The 16,387-nt window shown below is 40.5% G+C and overlaps 1 protein-coding gene across 7 annotated transcripts in view; it reads right to left on the reverse strand.

The window, feature by feature from the left end:
- The window catches only part of PPFIA2 (PTPRF interacting protein alpha 2), a 212,031-nt gene that overhangs the window by 97,406 nt on the left and 98,238 nt on the right, over positions 1-16,387 (reverse strand). For all 7 annotated transcript variants that reach the window (XM_072146502.1, XM_072146496.1, XM_072146495.1 and 4 more), the window contains 3 exons: positions 10,497-10,598; positions 6,705-6,869; positions 650-724 (listed from right to left, as the gene is read on the reverse strand). In XM_072146502.1, coding sequence (XP_072002603.1) covers positions 650-724; positions 6,705-6,869; positions 10,497-10,598 — 342 coding nt within the window. The remainder of the gene's footprint in view (positions 1-649; positions 725-6,704; positions 6,870-10,496; positions 10,599-16,387) is intronic.

Below are 16,387 nucleotides of genomic sequence, written 5' to 3' on the forward strand. Positions count from 1 at the left end.
GCCATGTGCATTGAGAAGGGGAGGGAAATGGTGTAGAGGAAGAATGCATCATGGGGACGGACACAGGAACACAAGCTTCTGCGGCCACCTTGATGATTCAGCTCTCTGAGAAGATTATACTATCAAGGTACTCTTCTGAAAAAAAGTTACGTTGATTAGAAACCTTATAAGGTTCCTTTATCTCTCAGCTGTCAGTGGAGAACAGGACAGAGATCTGATTTACACAAAATGCTTAAATAAGGAAGAATAGCAGAGGAAAAAGAAGGACACACAGGAACATATATCTATAATAAAGCATATAACAAAGTTAACTTTTATCATGTGCAATATTTGTTTATAAAATTTTATCAAAAATGTATTTACGCTTTACACAACATTTTTGAAGGAAACTTGTGTTATGACATGCTGTGCATAAACAGTGTTTAGAGGATTTTCCAGCAGTGCAAAACAGCACAAGGTTTATCTAATAGGATAAATAAACAGCTACTCACCTCTCTCATATCCCCTGCTGCCCCAATTAACATGTTTTCTGGGCTCCCAGTTGTATTTACTTTTTACTGGTGGATGTGTCTTCTAATCACTAGGTGTTTATTTATTTAAATAGTCTTTTATCATTTGTAAAAAAAAAAAATAAAGTACATAATTTTACCTCTTGGTTCGCAACAACTAATTCTTCTTCCAGCGCAGACACTCTTTCTAAAGAAACCCTTAGCCTTTCCCTCACCTGAAAGAAAAAAAAAACCAGTATAAAAACCATAGACAAATGTTATAAATACAGTGCTTAAATCATGGTTAACAGTGCAAAAAATTTAACTAGTGGTAAATTTGCACAACATTTAGTTTATAATTCAAATTAGAGTTGGAAATACACTATACACATACTCAATTTTGCTTGCAGATTAAGTGAAAAAGAAGTTAAAGGAAATCTACTGTCAGGAATCTGCTTCCTAAGTAAACTCCCAAAATGTAACTCATCCTAATCAATGTTTACTATCCTCTAAAACCTAACGTACGTGTTTTAATATTTACACATTAATTAGCTGCAGAGGATACTAGGGCGTGGAGTAGCCTCTGTGACCTAACATGACTAACACTACTCCACACCCTGAGTAGCTTCTGCAGAGCCATCCCCCACATTCGTGCTGCCTGCGAGTGTGGCGGCACAGGAGCTTCTGTGCATCCGTAGAGCTCCCCTTTGACCAGCAACATGTGGCCTATGCCAAGCTCACAGAGGCTACTTCATACCCCAGTAGCCTCTGCAGCTAATTGGCAAGCAAAAAAAATAAAAAATTTAAAAAAATGAGAACAGATAGGCTAGGTTTGTAAAAGAGTAAATACTGTACTGAGCTAGATTTGGGGAATGTACCATCTGGATCAACCAAGAAAGTAGATTTCCTTTTTTAAAAAAGTACATATATGTTATTTGCATTTGACACTACATGAAACCATGTTCTAAGGGTGAATTTACATGCAAGCAACTGTAAATGGCGGCTGTAAGCTAACTGTAAAAATGGCAGCTTGCTCACAGGTACCATCAACATCTATCGTGCACGGTGCACACCATGTATCACCGCACCATGACTGAACTCGGCAGCTATTTTCTTTATTATATGGATTTTTACAATTGTGGTAGTACATTGCCTGTATTACAATGTATGGACGAGATCTTATGCTAAGGATTTCCTTCTATTTGTTAGATCACATTTATCTCATGTTTTTGTAATGTTTGTGTGAGGGGGCAGGGTATTAGGCAATTTACCAGGACACATCTATTAATAGTTCTGCTCTGCTTTCTTGATATGTAAAGTAAAGCCCCCTGTATTTTACCTCATCAGCCAGACATTCCTGACCATAAATTGGCTGCAGATGGAGGGTCATGAGATCTCTGTCCATCAGCAATTGCCAGTTAGATATTACATGACCCTCCATCTGCATCTATTTTATGGTCAGGAATGTCTGACTGATGAGATAAGAGGTTTCACTTTACATATCAAGAAAGCAGCGCAGAACTATTTATAGATGTATATTGGTAAATTACCTAATATCCTACCCCCCACACATGTAAAGACATGTACACACACCTAGTACACACACTATAAGTCCTTATAAAGTCAGTGAGTACTAGAGAAGTAGTCAAGTTCCTCCCATTAGGAGTTAAACCATATACCGTATATATACAAGTATAAGCTGAGTTAGGGTATTTCAGCACATTTTTTGTGCTGAAATACCCTAACTCAGCTTATACTTGAGTCAAGAATAAAAAAGTGTACTCACCTTCCGAATCCCCCCCCCCCCCAGCAGGTCCTCTTCCATACATCGCAACCCCGGCATCAGCTCCGCGTCCCGGTCTGTCCCAGGCATCGTGACCTCAGCCACACACTGACATCCTTATATGTGCGTTTGCATCAGAACACGCTATGATGTCAGCAAGCGGCTGATGTCATGGTGACACACCGCATGGTGAAACGGACCCGATGCCGGAGTTGCAATGGATAGTAGAGGACCTGCCGGGGGGCGTCAGAAGGAGAGTACAATTTTTTTTTTCCCTACAGGCATTATATTGGGGGCAGTGGCTGGCAGGCTATATACTACATGGGGCTGGCAGGCTGTATACTACAGGGGTCTGGCAGGCTATATACTACAGGGGTCTGGCAGGCTATATACTACAGGGGTCTGGCAGGCTATATACTACAGGGGTCTGGCAGGCTATATACTACAGGGGTCTGGCAGGCTATATACTACAGGGGTCTGGCAGGCTATATACTACAGGGGTCTGGCAGGCTATATACTACAGGGGGCTGGCAGGCTATATACTACAGGGGGCTGGCAGGCTATATACTACTGGGGCTGGCAGGCTATATACTACAGGGGCTGGCAGCCTATATACTACAGGGGGCTGGCAGGCTATATACTACAGGGGGCTGGCAGGCTATATACTACAGGGGGCTGGCAGGCTATATACTACAGGGGCTGGCAGGCTATATACTACAGGGGCTGGCTGGCAATTAGACACATTTTTTCTAAAGACTATGTTGTACATTTTTGTAGTCTCTCTAATAATTTGTATGCAGGGGAACAAAACATGTGGTTCTTCCTTCTCTATTAATTCTATGGGGGACCATGGAAGACAGTCCTAGGGCACTTTAGCAGGTATTTTGTTGGGTCACCGAGGGAGGCTTTATAGTTGGCATGAGGGGAAGGTGGGCACTTTGATATAATAAGGGTTATCGGAAGTGTAGTGTAACATAACTAAAAATTAAATGAATACATAAATAAGTGAACTGTAAAAAACTACTTTTTCTCATCTGTTTCACTTCTGTATATATATATATATATATATATGTCTTATGGTCAGGTACATGCACTATATAGTGCAACTAGAAGTAAAAAATGAAAATTATTGGCAATAATAGGAAGTAAAGAACACTAGTAAGCCTACTGCTAAATGTTATTAAAACCCTCAGAAGCAATTAACACCAAACGTAACTGGTAATTTTCAATTAACAGCACGGTTTGGTATCCACTCATTGCTTACATAAATGCACTATAGATCCAACAAATCATCTTAAGGACAATGTATTTGTTAATTTTTCCTTGCAATTGCTTTATTTTTGAGCTGCTGTTGTACAAGTCAAATTTCAAAGTTAAAAAATGGAAATTTAATGTTTAATAAAATGTTACCAAAAATGATCTGTTTGAACTTTTTACAATAGTTGATGGTTCCAGATATATACTCCCCCTCTCTGCACAGATCAAAGAGCATGTCTACATAACTCTCCCATAGACATCAATTAACATCTTTAGACTGTCTCTGTTCACAGGGGTGCGGGACAGATACCATAGCCCTATTGGTGAGATGACCTTTGTTTCTTGTGCTTATTACCGTATTTTTCGGACTATAAGGTGCACCGGATTATAAGGTACACCATCAATAAATGCCTGCTAAAATGTCTAGGTTCATATATAAGGCACACCGGATTATAAGGCGCACCTGATTATAAGGATGAATGACCAGCAGGTGGCAGACCTGTGCACAGTTCAAGAAACTGTTGTCTATAAGTATGGTTCATAGATAAGCCGCACTGGACTATAAGGCGCCCTTTGATTTCTGAGAAAATTAAAGGATTTTTTTTTTTTTTGCGCCTTATAGTCCGAAAAATCCAGTAGTTGGTAAGCCTAGGTTAGACCAATAGCATTCGAAATGTGTTCATAAAGGATCATTCAGAATAAGGCTTCTCTGTAGTCAGACTCTTACTAGCTAGCTCACCCTTTGCTGTTAACACCACTTATAAGTATTTGCTTCTCCTCACCGATGCTCAAAGTTTATTGGCCCCTTGGTGTATCATCCCCTTACTGTTTGGAAGTCCTTTTTAATGTACTTTATGTAAATATTGACATTAATGTTATGCATCTGTACAAGGCGGTAAACCCTTCATTTACAAATGTAATACTTAGCCAGGGTTCCTCTGTGGAATTAATGTAATATTGAACACATATATTTGGTGCATGTCTGTGGTCTAGAATATGCTTCATTGAAACTCTGTTCTTTTTGGGTCAATTAAGTTGAACTGCAATACAACACTCAACCTATGGATTTTTGTAGTGCTGTTTAAAGAAAACCAAAGTCATATTTTTCTTATCCCAAACAATCTCTTTAAATATTTTTGGAGATTATCAGCTGTGTTCATAACATCCAGTGTGCCAAGTAGGTTTGGCCAGAAGTCGAAGTATTCCTGTTCTCTCAATTACGGTATATGTTCAACATGCACTTAAAGACATATCATGGGGCAGATTTATCAAGTGTCTGAAAGTCAGAATATTTCTAGTTGCCCATGGCAACCAATCACACCTAAGCTTTAAAATATTCATGAGCACTGGTAAAATGAAAGCTGAGCTGTTATAGGTTGCCATGGGCAAATAGAAATATTCTGACTTTCAGACACTTGATAAATCCGCCCCCATGTGTGTAAAATGAATTTATCCCTTCATTCCTATAATTGTACCAATTAAAACTGAAGGAATATGCTAAGTACAGAGAATTGTAGCTGCTATTAATTAAAAGCATCATGCAATAATTCCAATAATATTAAAAATGAAAAAATATGAAAAATATAGGAATGCAGGGTTGTTCCTTTTGTTCCTAAAATTCTAAAAAGGAGCATGCATTTAGTCAGAGACCTGTACTATGAATTTATGGCATACAAATATTTTGCAGCTTATACAATCACTATTTTTAGGTAGTTATGGAGATTGTGAGGTATGGAGAACAGATTGTGAGGTTGTTGTTAGCAACTACTAAGCATATGCAGTCGTTTTGTAATTGTACTAAATATATCGTTTCTGCCTCCTAATGTTCTTGCCTGTGAAGTCTGATTTACATAGCGCAGCCTCATTTTTAGCCAAGCAGAAACATAGATTGGGTTAAACATCACTTTAAGACATGACACAGAATGGTAAAACTATTGAAGCAGCTAGAATTATAACCATTCTACTTTTCCAAGTAGAACCTTTTTTTTTGCTTACAGTATTTTGGAAGAGAGTTGTTCCTATAATCATGAGCAAATAGCACTTAAAAGGCAACCCGCCAGTAGGTTCGGGCCAGCATACCTAAATGGAGATGAGATTTAGGAACCCAAATCAGTTTAGCTAATGGTTGCTGCTGGTTGATGATTCCTGAGTTATTGTAAGGAAAAACCACAGTGGATATTCCCCACATAACATGTAGTGACGTCAAGGTCATAACATATCGCTTCACTTCTCTGTCCCATTAGATAACTAGGGAACATGGCTACTAGTAATAGTAAGTTAAACATGTTTATGACCCTAATCCCCAAAATTTAAACAAGTATGGGACCCAAAACCTTAGTTGTATCAATCGTGGTAGCTTAGGGGCCTTAATCTATGATAGGTTATCTTTTAAAGGGAACCTACCACCACGATTCTACCTATAAAGGTAGAACGGGTGGTAAGTGCATGTATGGGACGTGAGGATAGCCCTTTTTAGAGCTAATCCTCACGTCCCCGCTATCTTTTTGAAAACTTTATTGCCCTAATATGTAGATTTTATAAAGTGGCTACTAGGGCATGGAGTAGCGGACATGAAGCTACACGTCGTGGCTACTCCACGCCCCAGTAGCCTCTTTGCTCCTCCTACCCTGAGATTTCCGGCCCTTGACTGAGAAGACAGAATTCTGCACATGCGCAGAATGCCGGCTTCTCTGACGAGGTCACGCAGCTACGAGTAGCTGGGCTCCGAAGATGTCATGGTAGGAGTAGCAAAGAGGTTACTGTGGCGCAGAGTAGCCGCAACGTGTAGCCTCATGTCCGGCTACTCTACGCCCCATTCAAAATTTACATATTGGGGCAGTAAAGTTTTCAAAAAGATGCTCACGTCCCATACATCCACCCATCACCCGTCCTACCTTTAGAGGTAGAATTGTGGTGGTAGGTTCCCTTTAAAAAACAAAACTTCTACAATCAGAAAACAAAAACAGAATGTGTACTGTATTGTATTACATTATTACATTCTTACGTACACATTAATACAGTGTTACAACTTGGGATAGATATGTTCCCTACACTTAATTCAGCTCAATTGTTAAAGGCGCTAATTTGGTGCCCAGTTTTTTTGTTTTTTCATTTTATCTAATGACAATGGACTTATATATAAATATGAAAAGACAGCTATAAGCTAAGAAACATACCTTCTCATCTAGAGCTTTGTGGTGCTCAAACAGAGATTTCAGAGCTTTGAGAACTTCCACTTCACTGGAAACACCTGAGGGGGACTGTGCTTGCCGTTTAACCACCGTCATCCTCAATGACCTCTCGTGTCTTGAGACAAGGCACTCCAGATGCTCCAGTAAAAGCTGTAATATAAGAGATATCATTCAGACTGTTCTGTGAAAAATCTGTCCTCGCCACCCTAATTTTCATGAGCTTTTCACCCTAGTGACACTAATACCAGGACAAGTGCTCCACAAGGATGCTAGAAACTCACAACAATTACAAGAAGTCACAGTTTACCTAAACCTTATAGTTTTTAAAAGTACAAGTTTGGCTGTTCAGTAATAAAACATCTGAATACTATGTAATATTATAACATAAAATCAGCCTTCTGTTAAATGCGAAAGTGAAAACATATTAAGGATGTCAGGGGATGGGAGACAAATGCTGTTGGATGAGTCACTAAGTTTAGTTTTTGGATATAAGTAATGGCCTTAAAGAAATCTGTAAACTTAAAAAAAGATTGTGATTGCATGATTTAAAGCTGGAATTACAGCTACCATCAATCACAGCTATACAGTAGGGGGCTGTGATAGGAATCAAAAATACCTTGGTTTTACTGCTATAGTGCTCAGAGTAGCATTCAGTGCACTAATCTCCACCAAACCTACCCAACCCACAAAATTCTATTGTGGACATGGCCAGGGTTGGCTCCAGTTGGTTTGGTTTCAGTAGGCCCCTTGGCGACCGAGCCTCAGTAGGCCCCTTTGCAGTGAACTCACGTGGCAGCATTAAAAATTCAGAAACTATAAATGTTCCCTAAAATATTCCCTAGTTTATCAAACTAAACAGCCCCCTCTTGTTGATTTTTTATACACAGCCCCCATGGTTATTATAATTAAAGCCCCCTTCACCTCATATAGATTCATTAGATATAGCACCCCTCACCTCATGGATTCCTTGTGTACAGCATTATGTGGGTCCTGGACATGGCATGTCCACTTATGACTTCATTATAACAGTGTTTTTAGTACAGAACATAAGTCATATTGCAGCTTCAGGAAATGTAAAAGTTTTCAACTGTCACATGATTTAATATTTTTCTGCTGGATCTTTAAAACAGCTAGTCAGTTGCAAAAAGATTTAATGGAAATCCTAATAAACCAGGGACACTTGCTCATAGATTGCAGTACTGTGACTGTGGTAATATTCTTATATTTATTATCCACAATATGCAAGGAGGACTTCCCACTTCCACTGTTTGAGATGACATCAGGCAGAGGGAGGGGTGAAGTGCTTGAAGTTGACGGGCCCCAATGCAAAGTCTGTACCAGGCCCCGACTATATTCTATGGTTTATAATACTAGTCTCTTCATAATGAAAATTGACACCTTATGGGCCACCTAAGCATCTTGGGCCCGGTTGAGACTGCACCCTCTGCACCCCCTCAAGTTATGCCCCTGCTGAGGGAGCAGGGGGAGGAGGAGACAATCTACAAGCCTGTGAAGCTACAGCATAGAGGGGCTCTGGAAACACCCCCTTGAGCCCTTCCGGGTCATTAGCACAACTATAAAAGTTGATTTACGAAAAAAGGATCCCAAGGAAAACAAATGTGAAGGTGCATTCACATATGATGACATTAAAGCATGCCTGTTGCAACATATTACAACAGCTGAGAAGAGGAAATTTGCCTGATGACATTGCTGCCAACATTCTGATTACAAAACTCAATGTTAACACATTTGTTGACACATTTTGTTAACATTATATTAATGCATGTATTTAAAGGGCACCTACCACCCCGATTCTACCTATAAGGGTAGAAGGGGTGGTAGGTGGATGGATGGGACGTGAGGATAGCCCTTTTTTGGGCTAATCCTCACGTCCCGGGCGTCTTTTACAAAACTTTATTACATGTATATGCAAATTTTTTTATGCGGCTACTGGGGCGTGGAGTAGCCGGACATTAGGCTACTAGTCGCGGCTACTCCACGCCCCAGTAGCCGCTTTACTCCACCTACCAGATAATCTTCGGCGCGCAGCTCCTGGTAGCTGCGCGCCCTCGTCCGGGTCCCCTGCGTTTTGCGCATGCGCAGAACGCAGGCCTTCGGCTGCGCGGCCGCGGCTCCGGGGCCGGAACTACTGCACATGCACAGTAGCGGGGGGGCTCGGACGAGGGCGCACAGCTACCAGGAGCTGTGCGCCAAAGATTTCCTGGTAGGCGGAGTAACGCGGCTACTGGGGCGTGGAGTAGCCGCGATTAGTAGGCTACTCCACGCCCCAGTAGCCGCATAAAAAAAATTTGCATATAGATGTAATAAAGTTTTGTAAAAGACGCCTGGGACGTGAGGATTAGCCCAAAAAAGGGCTATCCTCGCGTCCCATCCATCCACCTACCACCCCTTCTACCTTTATAGGTAGAATCGGGGTGGTAGGTTCCCTTTAACAGCAATGTCATCAGGCAAATCTCCTCTTCTCAGCTGTTGTAATGTGTAGGCGGGTGGGCACACATCCGAAGCACTGGAGAATAGCCATCCTCCACTCTCCATAGTCCGTGGACATGGGGAAAGATGGGACACGTCCCCAATACGTTCATGTAAATGCAGCCTAAAATCTATAACATACTGATCATCACTTGTTTTCAATGGTCATCATGCAGTGTGTGTTACATGGTGGCAGCATAACCGTGTTTACTTGTTTGCCAGGTGATCAGGAACACATTATAGTGGCATTCCAATTTCAGCAAATCTATATTATTGTTTGTGTGTTGAAAAGTTATACAATGTGCAATTCCTTATAGTTTTCTGCTTGCTGTCCATTTATAGAAGTCTCCATTGTGTATTGGCCCATGGTCACACAGCTGCACGCCTTATTATATCGCAGAAAATAATCAGAGTTGTGTCTTATAATTGACCATGGTCACACAGGTGCACGGCTCGATTTCTATCCACTGGAAGTAAACTGGAAATAAAAGCTTTCTATAGAATGACAGCAGGCAGAAATTTAGAAAACAAAAAATATACTGAAAGTATATTGGTAAATTGTTTAACCATGCAAACAACATTTATTTGCTGAAATGGGAACACCCCTTTAAGGCTTCAGGCAAACATATCCACAGACACATGCATCCATACACAATACACATTATTGTAAGTAGGACCCATTGTTTACAACATGGCCACTGGGCTAAATGGATGAGCGGCTGTAACCTGATCTTGGCCAATTATCAGGAACAACTGTCCCTGAGAAAATTTACTCCTGTCAATTGACCCAGTATCAGTTCATGCAATAAGGCCTCCAGATCCTCTTCAACATGGGTAGAAAAGGGATCCTTGCTATTGGAAGACAGTCAATAAAAATTTTGTCAACATCTTATCAGCTCTAAACACAGTCAGTGAATGATTGGAGACAAAATCAAAAGAACAGCAGGGGCACCATAAAAAGTATGTAATAGTGTAGTGGTGTATTATAATATAGACGGCTGAGGCGGTAGCCCAGGACCCTAAGCCTTCTAGAGGGCCTGTGGCCATCCAAACCACCAACCAAATTTAATACTGAAAGAATCCTTCACCCATGAAATCCACGTATACTGTTTGTGCTCTCAATACACATGTATATGAGCCATTTAAGGCCTGTTGATGGTCCGCCAAAGCAGACAAAGGGTCACATCCTCCATTCCCCAAGAACCTTGATTCTAGTACCATATGTAGGAAGGGATTCCAGACTTAAAGGGGCTATAAAATTCATACAACCCAGGGCAGAAAACTTACTCTTGTGTTGTTCCTCTCTGCTTTGAGTTCTGATATCTCTTCCTCCTTTTCTAGAAGCTGCTCCCTGCATGCATTCAGCTCTTTTGTCAGTGCAGCAAACTCCTGAAAGACATGTAATCGAGAAAGGTTAAGTTATTGTATTATTATATTCTGTACACAATGCAGCATATTCATTAGAGCATGTTAATAGATAGTGAAAACTTAGACAATAAAAGTCTTACTGATTTACAGATTACAGTGGTTGATTGATGTTGGATGATTTTGTGACTGTCTAGTAAAAATTATATACAATATAAAGTAGTACCGGCGCTGACTTCTGTATGTCAAACTTCATAGACAGTATCCGATATCAAGTACATTGAGACACATGTATACGTGACCTGTGGCTTGTAAGTTATACATGTATTCCAATGTACTATATATCCAATACTATCTATGAAGTTTAACATTTAGAAGTCAGCACAGGTATTACTTTATATTTAGTAGTAAACAAAAGTTGCATAGATGGAAGTATTCACTGCTCACCAGTCCGATGTGTAGTAGTGGGTTGCCTTTTAGTGTGAACAGTGCCCGGAACAGTCAAGTGCTGATACAGGAGGAGAATCTAAAAAGTACAAGCAGTGATCCAGCACTTGTTAAAATAGTACATTTTTTATTTCATTCCATTAAAAGTTATTCCAAAAATAGATACAAAAATGACAAAAAAACATAGAACGTGTCTTTAAACTTTGAGCATGCATGCTCTGTTTTTTTTTTTGTCATTTTTGTGTCTATTTTTGGAATAACTTTTAATGGAATGAAATAAAAGATTTAATATTTTTACAAAGTTACATGAGTGCCGGATCACCGCTTCTACTTTTTGGATTACTATATATTGTATATATTTGTAACAAGTTCCATATGATAAAAGGGCTTCTCATACCATAACAGCAAAGACATTTACTCCACCAGCTTACTTATTTATTGGCATCACTCCACCTACTGCGCAGACACATCACATTACCTTCACAAGGTAAAACTTAGCTTAGTTTATGTCATAATCCATCTAATGGCCACATCCAAAAAGGGCAAAGGGTTCAAACTGTGTCTGAATTCTGGCGCCTTTTCAATTAAACATTCACCAAAATGGCAACAGAATTTTAGGACATCAAGTTTCCTGAATATGATCAATAATACAGGTCTCTAGAATGTAGCTCTATTAGTATTATGTCTAGCATTATACTGTATATGTAGCAAGCATTTTCATTTGCTTTTAGCCTAGCATTAGAATCTATTGGCAGCATGTTGTAGAGGTAGCACTATTATTTCTACAGGAGTTAAAAGTATTTTTTAAAATTATGTCCTGATACGTAAATAGAAGGAAAAAGACACTCAAGCCTCATATAACAAAGTTATGAACCATTTTACAATCCCAGGATAATAGAGCCATGACTTTATAGAAAATAAATGTTCTACAAATGTTACTGGCATGAAACTACAATACAAGTATCAGATTAATGTTTCCTGAGCAATCCACATGGTGACTTGTATTTGTTTCACAGAACATACTTTTGACAAGTGAAAGCGTTTTGCCATCCCTTTTGTACTACTGTGTTATGCAATGCTACTGGATGCTAATGGCCTGCGCTCCTATATTTGCCTTCCAGATGTACATGAACCAGGGGAATTCTGTCATCCACAATCATTGTTTGTAACATAAATGTTGTATGTTTGGTCATAGTTTACAAGCCCAGAGGTAAAAAACCCTTTGCATAGTTAATGTAATTTGACAAGCACAACTGCACTCTTAAAGTTTGTGCACAAGTTATTCATCGGGGAAACTGGTGGATAAAGCTTCAAAATATATCTAGTAAAATTAATAACCTGCAACAAATAATATTTTTATACCTATGTATTGCAGAAGAGCAGAATGTGTGGAGGAGGGCTTTTGTATAATATATATACTGTATAATACAATAATACACACATATACACATATAATACACACACATATACACACTGTAAAGATGCAATGTATGCTCTACTAAAGTGTTGAACTGTCCCAGCTAACAATAAACAGCAGTCCAGTATCTGATCCGTACAGTTTCATGTTGGTTATCCCCTGATTATAGCTACATAAGCTATTTAGGGTTATAATAAGGCATCTCAACACCCATAACAGGGTGAGAGCTACATGAGGAGTCAGGGGCAGTGTCAGGGCATACTAGGGTCAGTGACTAGCTTTCTGACTTGCATGAAGATATCCTGGTGTGCTCCCTACAAGCTGTGGACTACCTGCAACAATATAATCCTACTTATGCAGGATTGCCACCTATATCATATATGTATGTCAATGTGAGCTTATAAAGTTTTTAAAAGTATAATTTAAAGTTAAGTTTTAGGAATATAACCTACAGTTATTTACTTGCAAAAAAATCTAAAGGCCAATTGGTTAATAGGAACAGATGCACAGCAACTAACTCCATCTACTCTCCCATATAGATTGTGAGCTCTCACAGGCAGGGTCCTCTTTCCACTTGTTTCAGATCAGTTTTTGTATTTTGTACAGTTGTTGCATATTTTCTTTTCTTAATGTAATGTATGTGTACAATAGCATGGAAATAATGGTGCACTATGAATAATAATAATATCAGCTATGATCTATTTGGGACCTTTCACAAGCACCTAATAATACTGTCTTTGGAAGCTACCATGCAGAAAACCATGCCTGCTTTGACCTGTACAACCTATAGCAGCGTAACAGGTTGACTACACCGAATTTGCCTCAGAGACAAGAAGACTATGACATCTCTCTTATGTTGATTTCAATTCTATGAAACCAGAACTATTAAAAGGAAATCTACCATTTGTTTTCATGCATTGTGAACCAAACATACCTTGAGAATGCTGTATGCTGTTTAATCCCTGATCCAAGTGGTTTTGCTCAAAAAACAATTATAAAATTCAGGATCCTGGGAAAGCTGGCTGCCATTCATAAACACATTACACAGAGCTTCCTGAACTGCCCAGACAGGACTAATCAACCTGAGCTGTGACTCTTACACAGCAGCAGGGGGATGGTGCAGCGATTGATTACTTCTGTCAGGAACAACAGAGTGACAACATCATTCTCTGGATCAGTGCATAATTAGGGAAAGAGAGGAAGCCACATGAGCGGCAGAGCCTCATTATCATAATTTTATCATTGTTTTTTTTTTCAGCAAAACCACTCAATTCAGGGATTAAACAATATATGTTTCTGCATCAGTGTAGCTTAAGCATTCTCAAGGTATGTTTGGTTCACAATGCATGAAAGCAAATGGTAGATTTCTTTTAAAATGTAACTGTAAAAACCTTGGCAAAAAATAGGTTTAGCACAGCTGGTGACAGCTTTTGACAACAATTTCAACAATATCTGTATAATGCAGCTGGCTTCTTCCTATCCTAAGATATAGGGCTAACAGATATATGAGGCTGTCTGTAAAACACTCTTAGCTTTTCCTCAAGTGGGCGGCACTTCCTTGTTGTGACATCAGCTATTGGCAATGATGCCAATAGGGCGTTCATGTGAACATGCACAAAGAGCTCAGCCAATCAGGACACAGAATCAGTGTTACTGCTTGCACGGAGATCTAAAGCAGCGCAAGGCGAGGAAGAGAGAGCACTGGAGCTCTGTATCATACAGTAATCTACATCACACAAAAAAGTTATATTAAAACATGTCCAACTACACCATAGAAGATGAACACATGGCAGCATCTCAATAATTATTATTATATATATATATATATTGTGATACCTGTGCAGGACAGGTTGTGGAGGGGAGGTATATTTCTCCAAGGTTCCTCTCATATGTGAAGTAGCAGTCCAGAGACTCACCTGCTGCCTAATTAATGAGGTGTTCAGAAGGAAGGTATTTAGGGAAAGTCAGGTGGGGAACTCTCTCTCTCTCTACCTGGAGACACAGGGCTGTCTGTGTGAGAGCCACATGCAAGTAAGGTTGCAATACTGCTGTGCTTGTTAGCTGGCAGGGAGAAGCCCTCCAGTTGTTAGTTAGGGCTGTACTGTGTATAGTCAGTGCCGGACAGGCAAGGAGTTTTGTTTGTGAATGTTTTTTGTTTCTTTTCTTGCAATCTTCTGCAATAAACCTGACCCAGAGTCAGCTTCTACCTACCTGCTGCTGTTTGCCTCAAATTGATGGAAAAAGAAGCGTGACCTTTGACTCCAGCAAAGGCGATCCCTAACCTATTTCTTACAAGTGGTGGAGGACGCGCGCAACGCGCTAAGGTGACGTTGAAAGATGGAGGACGTATTAAAGGCTTTGTTGCAGTCAACTGCAGCCCAGCAGGATGCTACCAGAGAACAACAGCGGACCAATGCACACCAGCAGGAAGCAAACCGCTTATTGTCAGCACAACTAACCACATTAATAGATGCTACAAATAAAGACCGCCAGATTCTACAGGAGGTGGTGCAGCAGGTGGCAAATCTTCCCGCGGCTCAAGGAGAGTCAGAAAGGAAAACTATTAATGTGAGTCGTTTTTTGCAAAAAATGACAGCAGAGGATGATGTGGAAGCATTTATCACCACGTTTGAAAGGACTGCTGAGTGTGAGGCATGGCCCAGAGCACGTTGGGCAGGACTACTGGCCCCATTCCTTGCCGGGGAAGCACAAAAGGCCTATTTTGATTTGGAGCCAGAGGCAGCCCAGGACTTTGATAAGCTTAAGGCAGAGATCCTAGCTCGTTTGGGAGTAACCCTAGCAGTCCGGGCGCAAAGAGTGCACCAGTGGACATACAGAGCAGACAAACCACCACGTTCTCAGATGTTCGACCTCATTCATCTGACCAGAAAGTGGCTACAGCCTGAAATTTTGTCGGCACCTAACGTGGTTCAAAGAGTGGTTATGGACCGATACCTTAGGGCTCTACCCCCGAAATTAAGGCAGTGGGTAAGCCATGGAGACCCTGAAACAGCCGACCAACTTGTGGATCTGGTGGAACGGTATTCTGCAGCTGAAGGACTATTGACTGACACCCAGCATCAGACCTCGACCCCTAGGATGACAAGGTTTCCGGGAGTTCCTGGTAAGACTGTTCCGGGGCCTAAGGGAGCTGGGAAAAATGTAAAGACTTTGGCTGAGTATAATAATGAGACTGAGGGTCCAGAGAAGCCAAAAATGCATGGACATGGCAAAGGGCCATTACGATGTTTCCGTTGCCATGAGTTGGGGCACATTGCAATGAACTGTCCATTAACTACTGAACCGATGCAATGTGATGTTGCCTTTTTGAGGAAGCGTATGTCTATGTTTGCTCAGGTGGTGTGTTCTGCTGCAAGCTCAGATTGTTTACAAAAACATTTGTGTGAACTAACTGTAGGGGATAAGAGTGTAATTGCTTTGCTAGACTCAGGAAGTGTGGTCACTCTAGTTAAAGCTAACCTTGTCTGTTCCCTTAACAGTCCGACAGAAACTTTTTCAGTTACCTGTGTACATGGGGATACCTGTGAATATCAAACTGCAGTAACTTGTCTTACTACTCCCTATGGAGCAGTATTTCATAAGGTTGGGTTAGTCCCAGAATTAATGCATGATGTAATTTTGGGAAGAGATTTCCCACATTTTTGGAGGTTGTGGGAAAACAACTTGGTGCCTGGGAGAAGGACCACTATAAGTCTCACAGCTCCAGATGTATGTCCTGAATCATTTGACGGTACGACAGAAGAGGCTGTTGAGGAAGAGCCAGCAGATAGTTCTCTACCTTTTCCATTTTCAGTTATGGCAGGAGACTTGGAGGTACCACCCTCAGAGACTGAGACTGAAGGGGAGTCCCAACCAATTATGCCTGAATTAGAGTTTAGAAGGGATGACTTTCATAGTGAGCAGATGAGGGACCCTACACTGAGTCGAG

Source organism: Engystomops pustulosus, chromosome 4 (genome assembly GCF_040894005.1).
Source record: "Engystomops pustulosus chromosome 4, aEngPut4.maternal, whole genome shotgun sequence".
In the NCBI taxonomy this organism is placed as follows: Eukaryota; Metazoa; Chordata; class Amphibia; order Anura; family Leptodactylidae; genus Engystomops; species Engystomops pustulosus.